This window comes from Panicum virgatum, chromosome 9K (genome assembly GCF_016808335.1).
Source record: "Panicum virgatum strain AP13 chromosome 9K, P.virgatum_v5, whole genome shotgun sequence".
Lineage (NCBI taxonomy): Eukaryota > Viridiplantae > Streptophyta > Magnoliopsida > Poales > Poaceae > Panicum > Panicum virgatum.
The window spans coordinates 44932950-44949179 of NC_053144.1; the positions used below are offsets into that span (position 1 = coordinate 44932950).

General features: G+C 56.2%; 1 protein-coding gene across 1 annotated transcript in view; it reads left to right on the top strand.

The window, feature by feature from the left end:
- LOC120651626 overlaps window positions 1-16230 on the top strand; it is a 54358-nt gene that overhangs the window by 25605 nt on the left and 12523 nt on the right. The window contains exons 34-39 of the mRNA XM_039929192.1: window positions 6456-6559; window positions 14134-14423; window positions 14638-14722; window positions 14810-15127; window positions 15221-15565; window positions 15645-16131. Of these exons, the coding sequence (XP_039785126.1) occupies window positions 6456-6559; window positions 14134-14423; window positions 14638-14722; window positions 14810-15127; window positions 15221-15565; window positions 15645-16131 (1629 nt within the window). The remainder of the gene's footprint in view (window positions 1-6455; window positions 6560-14133; window positions 14424-14637; window positions 14723-14809; window positions 15128-15220; window positions 15566-15644; window positions 16132-16230) is intronic.

Here is a 16230-nt window from a genome sequence, read left to right on the forward strand (position 1 = left end):
GTTGATATCTGAAATATAGCTAGAAGTACACTAGGTGTAGATTGTTATTCTACACCATCCTTCCGTTACTAGCAAAAATAATCGTCAAAATACTAAACTAAATTTACCAAATTACTGAACAATGTTCAGTAATAGCTCGCCAATTACTGCACTACTGAAAATTTGTTCAGTAATTGTGCTCAGTTTAGCTATTGGTGTAGAATAAACTTAATGACGGGAATAATTCCTCTATTCCTCCAACCCTAGATGGGTGGGTATATATAGAACCTATATATGAGCCTCTAAATAGGCCTCTATACACATGGGCTCAATATACTCCAACACCCCCCCCCCCCCCCCCCGCAGTCTGAACTACCGGCGCAGCGGTGTTCAAGACTGGACAACAAGAAAGCTAACACCCCCCGGCAGTCTGAACAACCGACGCAACGGTATTTAAGACTGGACAAGATGAGAGTACAAAGGGCAAACACCCCCCCTAGCCACAACTAGCCACCGGCTACGTTGAGGCTGGATCGAAACTCCGAGAAGGTCGAGGAGGGCAGTCCCTTCGTGAAGATGTCAGCAAACTGGGAGGTAGTCGGGACATGGAGTACCCGAACATCGCCGATGGCGACTCTGTCGCGCACGAAGTGTAGGTCGATCTCCACGTGCTTCGTCCACTGGTGCTGGACGGGGTTGGTGGAGAGATACACAGCGCTGACGTTGTCGCAGTAGACGAGCGTACTCTTGGCGAGCGGGCTGTGGAGCTCCGCCAAGAGCTGTCGTAGCCAGGACGCCTCCGCCACGCCATTACCGACAGCCCGGTACTCCGCCTCGGCACTGGAGCGGGAGACAACCGGCTGCCGCTTGGACGACCAGGAGACCAGGTTGCCGCCTAGGAAGACGGCGTAGCCGGAGGTGGAGCGACGAGTGTCCGGGCAGCCAGCCCAGTCAGCATCGGTGTAGACCACCAGCTCAGCAGAAGACGAGCGGTGAAGTACCAGGCCGAGGTCCACAGTGCCACGGACGTACCGGAGGAGACACTTCAGCGCAGCAAGGTACTGCAAAGCGCCGGCCAGACTCTGGTAGGCTGTAGGGTTAGCCACCGGATCACCCAGATCAGCAGACAGCTTCGCCTAAGTGTCGACTGGAGTGGAGCAGGGCTTGCAATCAGTCATCCCAGCCCGCTCCAGAATATCAAGGGCGTACTGCCGCTGGTGCAGAAGAAGACCAGACGGGCGAGGCTCAACAGTGACGCCCAAGAAGTGGTGGAGCTGACCGAGATCCTTCATAGCGAACTCCTGTTGCAGAGAGGAGATGACACTCTGAAGCAACTGCTGACTGGAAGCTGTGAGCACAATGTCATCGACATATAGCAGCAGATATGCCGTCTCATCCCCACGGCGGTAGATGAAGAGAGACGTGTCAGACTTGGCCTCAGTGAATCCCAGTGTCAGCAAGAACGTGGCAAACCGAGAGTACCAAGCCCGTGGAGCCTGCTTCAGTCCATAGATAGACTTGTTGAGCCGGCAGACCATATCCGGACGACTCGAGTCAACAAATCCCGTAGGCTGAGAGCAGTAAACAGTCTCTGACAAGGTGCCGTGAAGAAATGCATTCTTCACGTCCAGCTAGTGCACTGGCCAAGTGCGCGAGAGCGCAAGCGAGAGGACCGTGCGCACCGTAGCGGGCTTCACGACCGGGGCTGAAAGTCTCATTATAGTCCACACCAGGCCGCTGAGTGAACCCCCGGAGAACCCAGCGAGCCTTGTAGCGCTCCAGTGTGCCGTCAGCCCGACGCTTATGCGTCCAGATCCATTTGCCAGTCACCACATTGCAACCAGACGAACGCGGCACGAGGTCCCACGTCTGGTTGGCAAGAAGAGCCGCGTACTCCTCTTCCATCGCGCGACGCCAGTGAGGATCCGCCAAGGCGTCGCGGACAGAGGAGGGTACCGGAGAAACCCGCGGCTCTCCCTCGGTGGTGGAGAGAGTCGCGGCCTGGGACGCCATCCGCCGAGTCACCATGGGATGGATATGCCGAGGATCCCGATGGATATGCCGGGTTTTAAATAGCGGGCTAAGGGGTTTAGCGGTTAGACTCAAAAAATAGCTAATAGCGGGCTAAATGAGGCTATAGCGGGCTATAGCGGCTAAAATACACACGAGTTCAAATAGCGGAACCATGCCTCAAATAGCTATAGCGGGTCATAGCGGAAGCTATAGCGGGAGATTTAAAACTTTGCCGGCGGGTGGTACACCTCCGGCTCTGCTCGAGAGGGAGCCGAAGGAGGCGGCGGCGGCGACGACGGCTCCGGTGTCGGCGTCGCAGGAGCCTCCGGAGCAGGAGGCGGCGCCGGTACACCTGCACCGGCTCAGCGTACCGCTGCGGCGCCGGGTTCGGCGCCGAACGACGCCGGTACACCTGCACCGGCTGAGCGTACCGCTCAGGTGCAGGGGAAGGCACCGGGGCCGCGCGTGGCGCAGCAGAAGACACCGGGTCCGTGCGCGGCACGACCGGAGGTCTGGGGGCCGCGCGTGGCGCGATCGCGGGCACCGGGGCCGCGCTCGGCGCAGTAGGGATCACCGGAAGCGGTGCCGGTGCGCCTGGAAAACCTGCAGGAAAAGGACAGACATGTAACGGTGGCTGAACCACCGGGTCAGTCGGAAACAGAGACGCCAGCTCGGGATCAGAAGAAGGTATGGAGGAGGTGGAGTAGAGGAAATCCGACTCGTCGAAGACGACGTGTCGGGAGATCAGAACGCAGCGAGAGGTGAGGTCAAAGCATCGATATCCCTTGTGGTCAGGGGAGTACCCGAGGAACACACAACGAGTCGAGCGGGGCGCCAGCTTGTGAGAAGCGGTGGCGGAGGTGTTAGGGTAACACGCACACCCGAAGACCCGAAGGTGGTCGTAGCGAGGAGGGGTATCGAAAAGAGCGTGGTGTGGAGTGGGAGCAGGAAAAGCAGTGGACGGAAGGCGGTTGAGCAGGTAGGTGGCGGTGTGAAGGCTCTCAGCTCAGAAGCGCGGGGGAGAGAAGCCTGGATCAGAAGTGTGCGCACGACGTCGTTCGTCGTGCGAATCATCCGCTCAGCCTTGCCGTTCTGAGGAGAGGTATACAGACAAGACATACGCAGCTGAACACCCCGAGACAGGAAGAAAGACCGGGAGGTGGAGTTATCGAACTCCCGCCCGTTGTCACACTGGACGGCCTTAACGGTGAGGCCGAACTGAGTGGACACCCAGGCAAAGAAGTGGAGAAGGGTGGGGAAGGTCTCAGACTTGGCGCGCAAAGGGAAAGTCCAAGAGTAATGGGAAAAATCATCAACATTGACCAGATAATATTTATAGCCAGACATGCTGAGTAGAGGAGATATCCACAGGTCACAGTGAATCAGATCAAAAGCATGCGCTGCATGCGAAGAAGAAGAAGAAAAAAACGGAAGTCTAACATGACGACCTAACTGGTACGCTTGACAGAAGTGCTCAGCAGAAGCCCTAGTACATGGAACATCGGTACTACGGCTGAGCTGAGCCAAAACGTCGCGGCTGGGGTGACCAAGCCAGCGGCGCCAGGTGGAAGAAGGCGTCACGGCAAAAGCAGTAGACGAAGAAGCCGAAGGCGAGGCAGGGGAAGCAGGAAGCCGAAGAGTGTAAAGGGGCCCCGGGCTGTCAGATCGGAGGAGCGCACGCCGGGAAGCCGAATCCTTCACAGTAAGACCAGAGGAGTCAAATTCGATAGAACAGGAGTTGTCAGCAGTAAAATGGCGAATAGAAAGAAGGTTGTGAACCATTTGAGGAGCAACAAAAACATTAGGAAGACGCGGAGCAGAACTCACGGCGGTGACAGGAAGGCAAGACCCATCACCAACCATGATAGAAGAATGACAAGAGGGGTGTGGGGGTCGGACAGAAGAAGGGATATCAGCATCTGGAGTGGTGTAGAACGAGGCACCCGAGTCGGCGATCCACTCGGTGCTGGCCGGCGGCGTCAGTCCCATGGTGCTGAAGGACTGCGCCAGTGCGGCCTGGTCCCACCCCCCAGGCTAGGTCGGCTGCTGCCTGTGCTGAGTCCAGGACGGCGCGAAGAGAGGAGCAGCGCCAGTGAACATGGCCGCCGGCTGGAGCTGAGGACGAGGCCCCCCTCCCGGACCCTGGAACGGCCACATCGAGATGCGTCCTGACCATGGGTTGCTGAAGGATGGCCATGGCGTACCTCCAGCGGTAGGGGCAGGAGCGGGAGCCGGAGCCGGTGTCGCCGCGCCCCGACGGCCCCCACCGGTACCGGTGCTCCCAGAAGCAGGGCCACCAGTGCCACCACCACCACCCCGTCGCCGGCGACGTCCACGGCCCCCCCTCCTCCGGTCTGCCCGGCGGGAGCAGCACCAAGGAGGGAGGTGGCAGGAGCAGCGGAGGAGGCCGGTGGAAGGTGGGGAAGGGCCTCTGGCGGGCGATCCAGCCCTGCAGGTGGTCGTAGGTGCTGTTCAGTCCCCGTAGGACATTGAGCACCAAGACCCGATCGGACACTGGATCCCCGAGGTCGTGAAGAGCATCGGCCATGCTCTTCATCCGCCGGCAGTACTCACCGACGGAGAGGTCCCCCTGCACGAAGGTGCAAAAGGTGGCGTCGAGCTGGAGGGCGCGGTACTCGGCGTTGCCGAGGAACTGCCCCTCGAGAGCCACCCAGGCCTGCCGCGCGGTGCCGCCGTGTGTCCTGACGAGGTCCTGAAGATCCAGGGAGATGGTCCCGAAGATCCAGGACAGGGGCGACGCTGTCGAGGCGCAGCCACGTCACGTCACGGGCCTCGATCGGCGAGTCGACGAGGACGTGGTCGTCGAGGGCGTAGCGGCGGAGGGTGAGGACCTGGTCCCGCCAGCGGCCGTAGGAGGAGGACGCGGGGTCGAGGAGGACGGAGACCAGAGCCCTGATGTTCTGGACGCCGGCCGCCTGGAGGTGGAGCTGGGCGACCATGGGGTCAATCGGGTCGTACCGAGCTCCAGATCCAGCGTGCGGGGCCTGGTGGGAGGAGGAGGTGCCGTGCTCGGGGTCGACGGGCTGGCTGGAGGAGACGCGGAGGAAGCGCTCCGCCTCGGCGACCCGGAGGGCGAGGGCGTCGGCCGTGGCGCGCTCGCGCTCCCAGGCGAGGGCAGCCACGCGGACCCGCTCCTGGGCCGCTGAAGCTTCCGACTTAGCGGCGAGGAGTGCCGCAGCGAGAGCGGCGTCGGCCTGCTGACCACGGAAGGCGGCGGCGGAGAGCGGCGCATCCATGGGAGGCATCCCGAGCTCGGGCCACGTGGGACCGGCGGCGGCCGCGGCTGCTGCGGGCTGCTTGCCGGCAGCAATCGCGGCTCGGTGGGTGGTGACGGCGGCAGCAGTGGCAACGGCGTCGTCCAGAGCGGCGTCAGAAGGCCCACCCGCGCCCGTGCCCGCGCCAGGAACGTCCTGGGCGGCGGCGGCGATGGTCTGGACGGCTGCGGCAGCCGCAGGCCCTGCCTGTGCGGCGGCGATGGCCCACCCCGCGGCTGCGGCGGCGCCAGGACCCGCCGGGGCGGCCAGGACGGCAGCCCCAGGGCGGATTTGAGCGGGAAGGCCCGCGCCGGCGGCCGCAGTGCCGCCCGCGGCTGCTCCTGCGCCGGGAGTACCCTCGCCGGTGGCAGCAGCCATCGCGACGGCGGCGTAGGGCGGCCGCGGGCCTCCCGGAGCCCCGTGCGCGGCAGAAGCAGGGGAGGACAGGGGCCAGGCGGCGGCGGCGGCGGCGCCCAGCGCGCCCTGCGCAGGCCCCCTGCGCCCGGAGCAGAGGAGGAGGGAGGGAGAGGAGGGAAGGAGGAGAGGGGAAGGGAGGGGGCCGGCGGCGGCGGGTGCTGCGGGCTTGGAGTTGGGAGGGAGCAGAGGAAGGGAAACCCTAACCTAGACTAATGATACCATATTGACGGGAATAATTCCTCTATTCCTCCAACCCTATATGGGTGGGTATATATAGAATCTATACATGAGCCTCTAAATGGGCCTCTATACACATGGGCTCAATATACTCCAACAAAACTGTTACACCTAAGGTGTAGAATAGCTTAGGTATAGCAGTTTATTCTACACCAATAACTAAAATAATCAGAATTACTGCGGCGAGCTATTACTGAACATCGTTCAGTAATTTGGTAAATTTAGTTCAATATTTTGATGATTATTTTTGCTAGTAATAGAATGTGGGTGTAGAATAGCATACATACATCCGATGGCTAGTATACGGTGCATGCGGCTTATAACGATAAGATTCCTAATTCCGCAAGATTTTCCAAAATTCCACTATCTGTGTCTCTGTGCTTACTGTTAAGTAGTGCAGTTTCCAGCAGGTTACAACTTACAAACTATGGAGCAACTCCATCATGTGATTTTCTAAACTGCTGCATCCACACATGAGTGTCAATTCGTAATTGTATGGTTGAAGTGTATTGTCTGATTACCTGATTGTTTCAGGCTGTTGGACCAGAGCTTACTTTCTACAGTACATCAAGAAATGCTGGTGAAAACTTAGCACTGTCAACAAAGGTTATTCATGCACGTACAGATGCATATTGCAGGTCAGGTTTTCGAGTGCCACTTGGTGCAATGTAGTTCTCAGTTCTGTTTTAGAGCTATTTTTTGTTGATGGTTAGGATCCCCACCTGTATTAATTTTATTCATCATTAGAAAAAAGAAGAGCATTGTCCTAGAACGTACCAAATAATCACGCTATGTTGCATATCTGCAAATATTTGATATCAAATTAAAATGTAAGTGATTCTAAAAGCCATCAATATCAAATTCAAATATCTAGTACATGTAGTGGATATTGATAAATACCGATGCATCACTGTCATTTCCTTTTCTTATTGTATGGAATGGGCGAACAAGAGATTGAATCATTTTGTTATAGAAAACCTGCTATTATAAAGTTGCTATGTATGCATTCACAACACAAGCATGGAATTCTTTTCCTCGATGTCTGGAACTGATGATACAAAGCTACCTTGTGCAACCAGTTGATTCTTGTGCTTTTTGGACATTTGTTTCTCTCTTAAGTTATATGACTGCATATATTATTAATCTCTTAACAAAGATGTAATTAACATTTCGGTTAAAAAAAAGATGTAATTAACCATTATCAAAGCTATAACCATGACAAGAAAGTTTGCAGATTTGATTTTCTTGCCCACGGGTTATCTTGTATATTGTTATGAACACCTCCGGGAAGATAGCTGGATGGAATCGGCTTGGAGGGAGACTAGACTACTAATCTCACTTGGCCATGAACACCTCAGATAGAAGTTTTGTGTGTAGGAGAATAATGACTTGTATTCCTTCAAATCCTAGAAGGGTGGGTGGGATATATAGATCCTATACATGGACCTCTATTTATAGGCTCACATATACACCAACACCCCCCGCAGTCTGAACTACCGGCGCAGCGGTGTTCAAGACTGGACAACAAGAAAGCCAACACCCCCCGCAGTCTGAACTGCCGGCGCAGCGGTATTCAAGACTGGACAAGGAGAGAGTACAAATAGAGTACAAAGAGCAAATACCCCCCCCCCCCCCCCCGCGCAGCCACAACTAGCCACCGGCTACGTTGAGGCTGGAGCGAAACTCCGAGAAGGTCGAGGAGGGCAGTCCCTTGGTGAAGATGTCAGCAAACTGGGAGGGTAGTCGGGACATGGAGTACCCGAACATCGCCGATTGCGACTCTGTCGCGTACGAAGTGTAGGTCGATCTCTACATGCTTCGTTCGCTGATGCTGGACGGGGTTGGTGGAGAGATACACGACGCTGACATTGTCGCAGTAGACGAGCGTGCTCTTGGCGAGCGCGCTGTGGAGCTCTGCCAAGAGATGTAGCCAGGACGCCTCCGCCACGCCGTTAGCGACAGCCCGGTACTCCGCCTCAGCACTGAAGCAGGAGACAACCGGCTACCGCTTGGACGACCAGGAGACCAGGTTGCCGCCCAGGAAGACGGCGTAGCCGGAAGTGGAGCGACGAGTGTCCGGACAGCAAGCCCAGTCAGCGTTGGTGTAGACCACCAGCTCAGCAGAGGACGAGCGGTGAAGCACCAGGCCGAGGTCAGTGGCACAGACGTAGTGGAGGAGACGCTTCAGCGCAGCAAGGTGTGACTCCCGGGGATCATGCATATGGAGACAGACCTGCTGAACAGCGTAGGTGAGGTCCGGCTTAGTGAAGGTGAGGTACTGCAAAGCGCCAGCCAGACTCCGGTAGGCAGTAGGATCAGCCACCGGATCACCCAGATCAACAGACAGCTTCACCTGAGTGTCGACAGGAGTGGAGCAGGGCTTGCAATCAGTCATCCCAGCCCGCCCCAGAATATCAAGTGCGTACTACCGCTGGTGAAGGAGAAGACCAGACGAGCGAGGCTCAACAGTGACGCCCAAGAAGTGGTGGAGCTGACCCAGATCCTTCATATCAAACTCCTACTGCAGAGAGGAGATGACACTCTGAAGCAACTGCGGACTGGAGGCTGTGAGCACAATGTCATCGACATAGAGCAGCAGATATGCAGTCTCATCCCCACGGCGGTAGATGAAGAGAGACGTGTCAGACTTGGCCTCGGTGAACCCCAATGTCAGCAAGAACGTGGCGAACCGAGAATACCAAGCCCGAGGAGTCTGCTTTAGACCATAGAGAGACTTGTTGAGTCGGCAGACCATATCCGGACGACTCGAATCCTCAAATCCCGCTGGCTGAGAGCAGTAGACAGTCTCTGACAGAGTGCCGTGAAGAAACGCATTCTTCACGTCCAGCTGGTGCATAGGCCAGGAGCGCGAGAGTGCAAGCGAGAGGACCGTGCGCACAGTAGCAGGCTTCACCACTGGGCTGAAGGTCTCATCATAGTCCACACCAGGTCGCTGAGTGAACCCCTGGAGAACCCAGCGAGCCTTGTAGCGCTCCAGTGTGCCATCAGCCTGATGATTATGCGTCCAGATCCACTTGCCAGTCACCACATTGCAACCAGACGGACGCGGCACGAGGTCCCACGTCTGGTTGGCAAGAAGAGTCGCGTACTCCTCTTCCATCACGCGACGCCAGTGAGGATCCGCCAAGGCGTCGCGGACAGAGGAGGGCACCGGAGAGACCCGCGGCTCTCCCTCGGTGGTGGAGAGAGTCGCGGCCTGAGACGCCATCCGCCGAGTCACCATGGGATGGATGTGCCGAGGATCCCAATGGACGACTGGCGGGTGGTACACCTCCGGCTCGACACGAGAGTGAGTCGGCGGAGGCGGCGGCGGCTCCGGTGTAGATGGCGGCCGCGACGACTCCGGTGTAGGCGTCGGAGGAGCCTCCGGAGCCAGAGTCGGCGCCGGTGCCGTCGCCGAACGACACCAGTACACCTGCACCGGCTGAGCATACCGCGGCGGCGCCGGAGTCGGCGCCGGACGACGCTGGTACACCTGCACCGGCTGAGCGTACCGCGCAGGTGCAGGGGGAGGCACCGGGGCCGCGCGTGGCGCAGCAGGAGACATCGAATCCGCGTGGGGCACGACCGGAGGTCCGGGGGCCGCGCGTGGCGCGACCGTGGGCACCGGGGCCACGCGTGGCGCAGCAGGGATCATCGGAAGTGGTGCCGGTGTGCCGAGAAAACCTGCAGGGAAAGGAAAGACAGGTAAAGGTGGCTGAACCACCGGGTCAGTCGGAAAGAGGGATTCCAGCTCGGGGTCAGAAGAAGGTGTGGAGGAGGTGGTCTAGGGGAAATCCGACTCATCAAAGATGTGTCGGGAGATCAGGACGCGGCGGGAGGTGAGGTCAAAGCATCGGTACCCCTTGTGTTCAGGGGAGTAACCAAAAAACACACACCGAGTCGAGCGGGGCGCCAGCTTGTGAGGAGCAGTGGCGGAGGTGTTAGGGTAACACGCAGACCCGAAGACGCGAAGGTGGTCGTAGCGAGGAGGGGTACCGAAAAGAGCGTGGTGTGGAGTGGGAGCAGGAGAAGCAGTGGACGGAAGGCGGTTGAGCAAGTAGGTGGCGGTGTGGAGGCTCTCAGCCCAGAAGCGCGGGGGTAGAGAGGCCTGGATCAGAAGGGTGCGCCCGACGTCGTTCGTCGTGTGAATCATCCGCTCAGCCTTGCCGTTCTGAGGAGAGGTATACGGACAAGACATACGTAGTTGAACACCCGAGAGAGGAAGAAGGAACGGGAGGTGGAGTTATCGAACTCACGTCCGTTGTCACACTGGACGGCCTTAATGGTGAGGCCGAACTGAGTGGACACCCAGGCAAAGAAGTGGATGAGGGTGGGGAAGGTCTCAGACTTAGCGCGTAAAGGAAAAGTCCAAGAGTAGTGTGAGAAATCATCGACCACCACCAGATAGTATCTATAGCCAGAGAGGCTAAGAACAGAAGAAGTCCACAGGTCAAAGTGAACAAGATCAAAGACATGCGTCGCATGCGAAGGAGGAGAAAAAGGAAGCCGTACATGACATGACGACCAAGCTGGCACGTATGGCAGAGGTGCTCAGCAGGAGCTCTAGTATCAGGAACATCGGTACTGCGACTGAGCTGAGCCAGAACGTCGCGGCCAGGGTGACCAAGACGACGGTGCCAGGTGGTGGAAGATGGCGTCGCGGCTAAGGCGACAGATGAAGAAGAAGGCGAAAGTGGTGCAGCCGAAGACGGAAGGCGAAGGGTGTAAAGGGGCACCGTGCTGTCACACCGGAAGAGTGGACGACGGGAGGCCGAATCCTTTACAGTAAGGCTAGAAGAGTCAAATTCGATGGAACAAGAATTGTCAGCTGTAAACTGACGAATGGAAAAAAGGTTATGAACCATCTGAGGAGCAACAAGGATATTCGGAAGAAGAAAAGAGCCAGGAGCAGAACCCACGGCGGTGACAGGAAGGCAAGACCCGTCACCAATCATGATGGAAGAAGGACAAGAGGGGTGTGAGGGTCGGACAGAAAAGATGATATCGGGATCTGGGGTGGTGTGGAAGGAGGCACCCGAGTCGGCGATCCACTCGGTGCTGACCGGCAGCGTCCGCCCCATGGCGCTGAAGGACTGCGCCAGTGCAGCCTGGTCCCACCCCCCAGGCCAGGTCGGCTGCTGGCTGGGCTGAGCGGGCGGGGTCCAGAACGGCGCGAACAGGTGAGCAGCAGCGGCGAGTATGGCCGCCGGCTGGGGCTGAGGACGAGGCCCCCCCTGACCCTGAAACGGCCACATCGGGATGCGCCCTGGCCATGGGGCGCTGAAGGATGGCCAGGGCGTACCTCCAGGGCCAGGAGCAGGAGTGGGAGCCGGAGTCGGATCCGGAGTGCCCCGAGCACCACCACCACGTCCCCTCCGCCGACGACGCCCGCGTCCTCCGCCACCCCCGGTCTGGCCGGTGAGAGGAGCACTAGGGAGGGGGTCGATCCGGGGTCCAGATCCAGAGGACGGAGCCTGGTTGGAGGACGAAGCGCCGTGCTCGGTGAAGGGGACGACGGGCGGGACAAGGAAGTGGTGCTTCTCCGCGGCGACCCGACGAGTGAGAGCATCGGCCGCGGAGCGCTCGCGCTCCCAAACGAGGGCAGCAGCACGGACCCGCTCCTGAGCCGCCGAAGCCTCGGACTTGGCAGCGAGGAGGGCCACTGCGAGAGTGGCGTCGGCCGTAGCAGCTCCGGCGACGAGCGGCTGCCCGCGGACGGCAACGGCGGCGAACGGCGCGTCCGCGGGGGGCATACCGAGCCCAAGCCATGGAGAAGAGGGGGCAGCGGCAGCCTGGAGCCACGCGCGCTGCGCAGCGGCTGCAGCAGTGGCAGCCGGACCATCAGGGCCCGCGCCGGCCGCGGCAGCAGGGGCCGCAGGGGCGGAGCTGGCGCAACGCGAGCAGGGGAGGCGGCAGCGGCGGCGGCGGCGCCAAGCACGCCCGCGCCCGCGGCCCCCGCACCCTGGGCCGCTGCAACAGCGGCGCGGAGGGCGGTGGCAGCAGCGGCAGCCTGGGTGGCCCGGGCGGTGGCGGCGGCGGCGCCAGGCACGCCCGCGCCCGCGGCCCTCGCGTCCTGGGCTGCGGCGACAGCGGCACGGAGGGCGGCGGCAGCGGCGGCGGCGGCGGTGGCCTGGATCGGAGGAGGCGCCTGGGCGGCGGCCTGGAACAGAGGCGCGCCCTAGAGCAGAGGAGGCGCCTGGGCGGCTGCCTGGAACAGAGGAGGGGCGGCCACCGCAAGCTAAGGAGGTGCCTGGGCGGCTGCCTGGAACAGAAGAGGGGCGGCCACCGCGCCTTGGAACAGAGGAGCAGCGGCAAGGGGTGGACACCTCCCTCCCCAGCGGCGTGGATCTAGGAGCAGGGGCAGCAGCGGCGCCCAGGGGCAGCCCCCCCCACGCCCACGGCTGGAGGAGCCCCGGGGCGGCTGCAGCGGTGCCCAGGGGCGGCCCCCCGCGCCCATGGCCAGAGGAGCGCCGGGGGCGGCGGGTTCGGCGGCGCCAGGGGTGGTTGCGCGACCGGCTAGCGGCGGCCTGCTTGCGCGCTCAGAGGAGGAGGAGGCTGGAGCGCCGAGCGCCGGCCTGGCTGCGAGGGCGCCTGCGCCTGGGCCGGCCATGGCCGTGTCCGCGCCGGCCAGGTCGGCGCCGGCAGTCAGGGCGACGCCAGCAGCAGGGGTGGCAACGGCGCCCTGGGTCCAGACGGGAGTAGAGGAAAGGGGAGGGAAGGAGAGGGAAGGGAAGGGGGGAGGGGCGGCGCCGGCGGCCGGCCGGCCATGGTGCCGCCGCCGGCGGCTGCAGCTAGAGGAGGAAGAGAGGGAGAAGGCTAGTTGATACCATGTAGGAGAGAATAATGGCTTGTATTCCTCCAAACCCTAGAAGGGTGGGATATATAGATCCTATACATGAGCCTCTAGATGGGCCTCTATACATGGGCTCACATATACACCAACAATGTGCAGCCATGGCAGCTGCTCCAAGCAGATCATCACTTGGCTGACTGGCTAAAAAGGCTCTCACGTATTATCTTCTCTGTGAGTGGATCGATTCCTTCTCAGCCTGTCCGCCAGATCTTGAGTCCCTTGCACTCCTCTTCTCTGGCATCGAGCAACCTTCTCAGCTTGTCCTAGTCTCTGAGTTCTGGATCACAGCACGCGGACTGTCATGTCCGGCTTTGGTGGCGCTGTCCATGGGGATGGCAACAGCAAACCCAACAATGGCACAGCTTGATTGGCAGGAGAAGCCATGGGAAAGGATCCCTGACTTGTGATACCAGATGTTATGATCCTTAGGTCATTATTAGAGTAGCACCATCAGGAAGATAGGCGGACAGAGTGGGCTTGGAGGGAGACTAGACTGTTAGGACCCTTGGAATTAATTCGTCCTCATTGCTTGGTATCAGATGATTGTCATGGCTCTGTATATATAGAACCGGCACCTAACAACCTGATAATTATACTAATGGACCACAACAACAACAACAACATAGTCTTTTTTCCCAAGCAAGTTGGGGTAGGCTAGAGATGAAACCCGAAAGAAATAAGTTCAAGATTCAGGTACATTGATAGCTAGTCTCCAAGCGCTCCTATCCAAAGCTATCTCTTTAGAGATATTCCAATCCTTAAGGTCTCTCTTAACCGACTCATCCCACGTCAGTTTAGGTCTACCTCTACCCCTCTTTACATATCGACCCGCTCAAGAACCCCATTACGCACCGGCGCCTCACGAGGCCTTCGTTGGACATGTTCAAACCATCTCAGCCGATGCTGGGTAAGTTTCTCCTCAATTGGTGCCACTCCGACCCTATCCCGAATAACTTCGTTCCGGACTCTATCCCTCCTTGTGTGCCCGCAAAACCACCGCAACATCCGCATCTCTGCTACACTCAGTTGCTGGACATGTCGCCTTTTTGTAGGCCAACATTCAGCACCGTATAGCATCGCCGGATGAATTGCTGTCCTATAGAATTTGCCTTTTAGCTTTTGTGGCACCCTCTTGTCACAAAGGATGCCAGAAGCTTGCCGCCATTTTTCCTTTTACATTTACTTCATATTTCCATCTGACAAGAAAACCATATAATCATTTGTGCCAAGAAACTTATTGAAGCATGCCATTTCTTGTAAGGGGAAAAAAGTTCTGCCAACATGTGGCTGACACATAAAAACAATGTTCTTTCTTTACGCTGTATATTTGGGACTAACCCCTTTTTTATGCGACAGGCTTATAATGAAAGGTGGCAGTATGGAGATGAGTGGAAACATACTTGGTTTAAAAATGGAGAGTAATGGCATCAGAGTTATAGAGCCATTTGACATGGCCTTAAAATATTCCAATGCGTCAGGAAAGACAAATTTACATCTGCTGGTTTCTGAAATATATATGAATTTTTCTTTTAGTATTCTCAGATTGTTTTTAGCGGTTGAGGAAGAAATTTCAGCATTTCTCAGGATGTCGTCAAAGAAAATGTCACTGGAGTGCTACCAGTTTGACAAAATTGCAACAGTGCAAGGTACTACTGCAGGCGTTCCAAATTAGGTCATTTTGACAAATCTAGATACATAGATTTTGGTATGCATTTAGATATACATTATATGTCTAGATACATAGCAAAAATTATAGATTTGTCAAAACGACCCACAATTTGGAACGCAGGGAGTAGAAAACTTGGAGTTATGTTGGTGTATACTTTTAGTGATAGTTTATAATTTGTTGACTTGTTTTAGGCAATACAAATGATCAAGTGTTCTCTTTCTGGCGACCACGTGCTCCATCTGGATATGCCATTTTTGGCGATTATCTCACACCAATGTTTGTGATTACTCTTTCATTCTTGTCTTTTTCTTAACTTGCTTTGTTGTTGGAAGGATTTGTAACATCTTTCTTTTTTCATCTTAGGAATGATCCTCCTTCTAAAGGAGTCCTTGCTTTGAACTCAAATGTTATAAGGGTCAAAAGGCCTTTATCATACAAGCTAGTATGGCAATCTAGTTCTCCAAGAACAAACATATTTCATCAGAATGAGAGAGACTTGAAGAATAAGCTCTCTAATGTTGGCCAACTCTGCTCTGTTTGGTTACCTGTAGCACCAGTGGGTTATGTTGCAATGGGTTGTGCTGTTTCACCTGGAACTGCTGAACCGCCTTTGTCTTCAGTTTTCTGTTTAACTGCTTCCTTGGTTTCATCATGTAATCTAAGGGACTGCATTGCTCTGAGGTCAAATACATATTGTCTGAACTTGTTTTCATATTTGTTGTATAGCTACAGAGATTGCTCACTCATGCATTATGTCCAATTATCTTTTTTTAGGGATCATAGTGACATGATATTCTGGCGTGTTGATAACTCTTTTGGTTCCTTTTTACCTGGAGATCCTGCAAGCATGAGCGTGCATGGAAATGCTTATGATCTTCGACATATGCTATTCAACAGTGCAGACTCATCTTCTAAGATTATCTCTAGAAGGCAAGATTATACGAATGATGCCTCTCAGCTAGAAAGATCAGCATTGACCTCAGGTCGGCTATTTGAAGCGGTAGCAAGCTTTAAACTAATTTGGTCAAATAGTGGGACCTCTTCACCAAAGAAGCTCTCAATATGGCGTCCAATGTTGTCTGAAGGAATGTGCTACTTTGGCGACATAGCTGTTAACGGGTATCTTTTATATATTATTCTTTGTCATTTAAGAACCAAGCTCCATCAACACGCACTTAATATTTAACTTCAATTGTAGGTATGAACCACCGAATTCAGCTGTTGTCCTTCGTGATACTGGTGAAGACACTTTTCTCAGAGCTCCTGAAGGTTATGACCTTGTTGGCCGAATTAAGAAGCACCGGGGTATGGAGGGTATATCATTTTGGTTTCCTAAATCTCCTTCAGGTTTTGTGGCATTAGGATGTGTTGCATCTAAAAGTTCTCCAGATAAAGAAGACCTCAATACGTTAAGATGTATTAGAAGTGACATGGTGGTGGGAGGTCAATTTTCTGAGGAAAGTGTATGGGATTCATCTAATGCTAAAACATCTGAATCTTTTAGCTTATGGACTGTTGATAATGATGCCGGTACATTTCTTGTGAGAAGTGAATGTAGAAAACCTCCCAAGAGGCTTGCACTGAAGCTTGCTGGTCCACCTACATCAAGCATTTCAGATAGCATCGTTATTGATGCGGAAATTAAAGCATTTTCAGCTGTTTCCTTTGATGATTATGGAGGAATGGTGAGTCTTATACAAAGTACCTCCTCCGATTTTTTTTAGATGTCGCATTCTCCTTTTGCACATAGACCAAGGAAATGGTAACGAGCATGTACTTCTTCT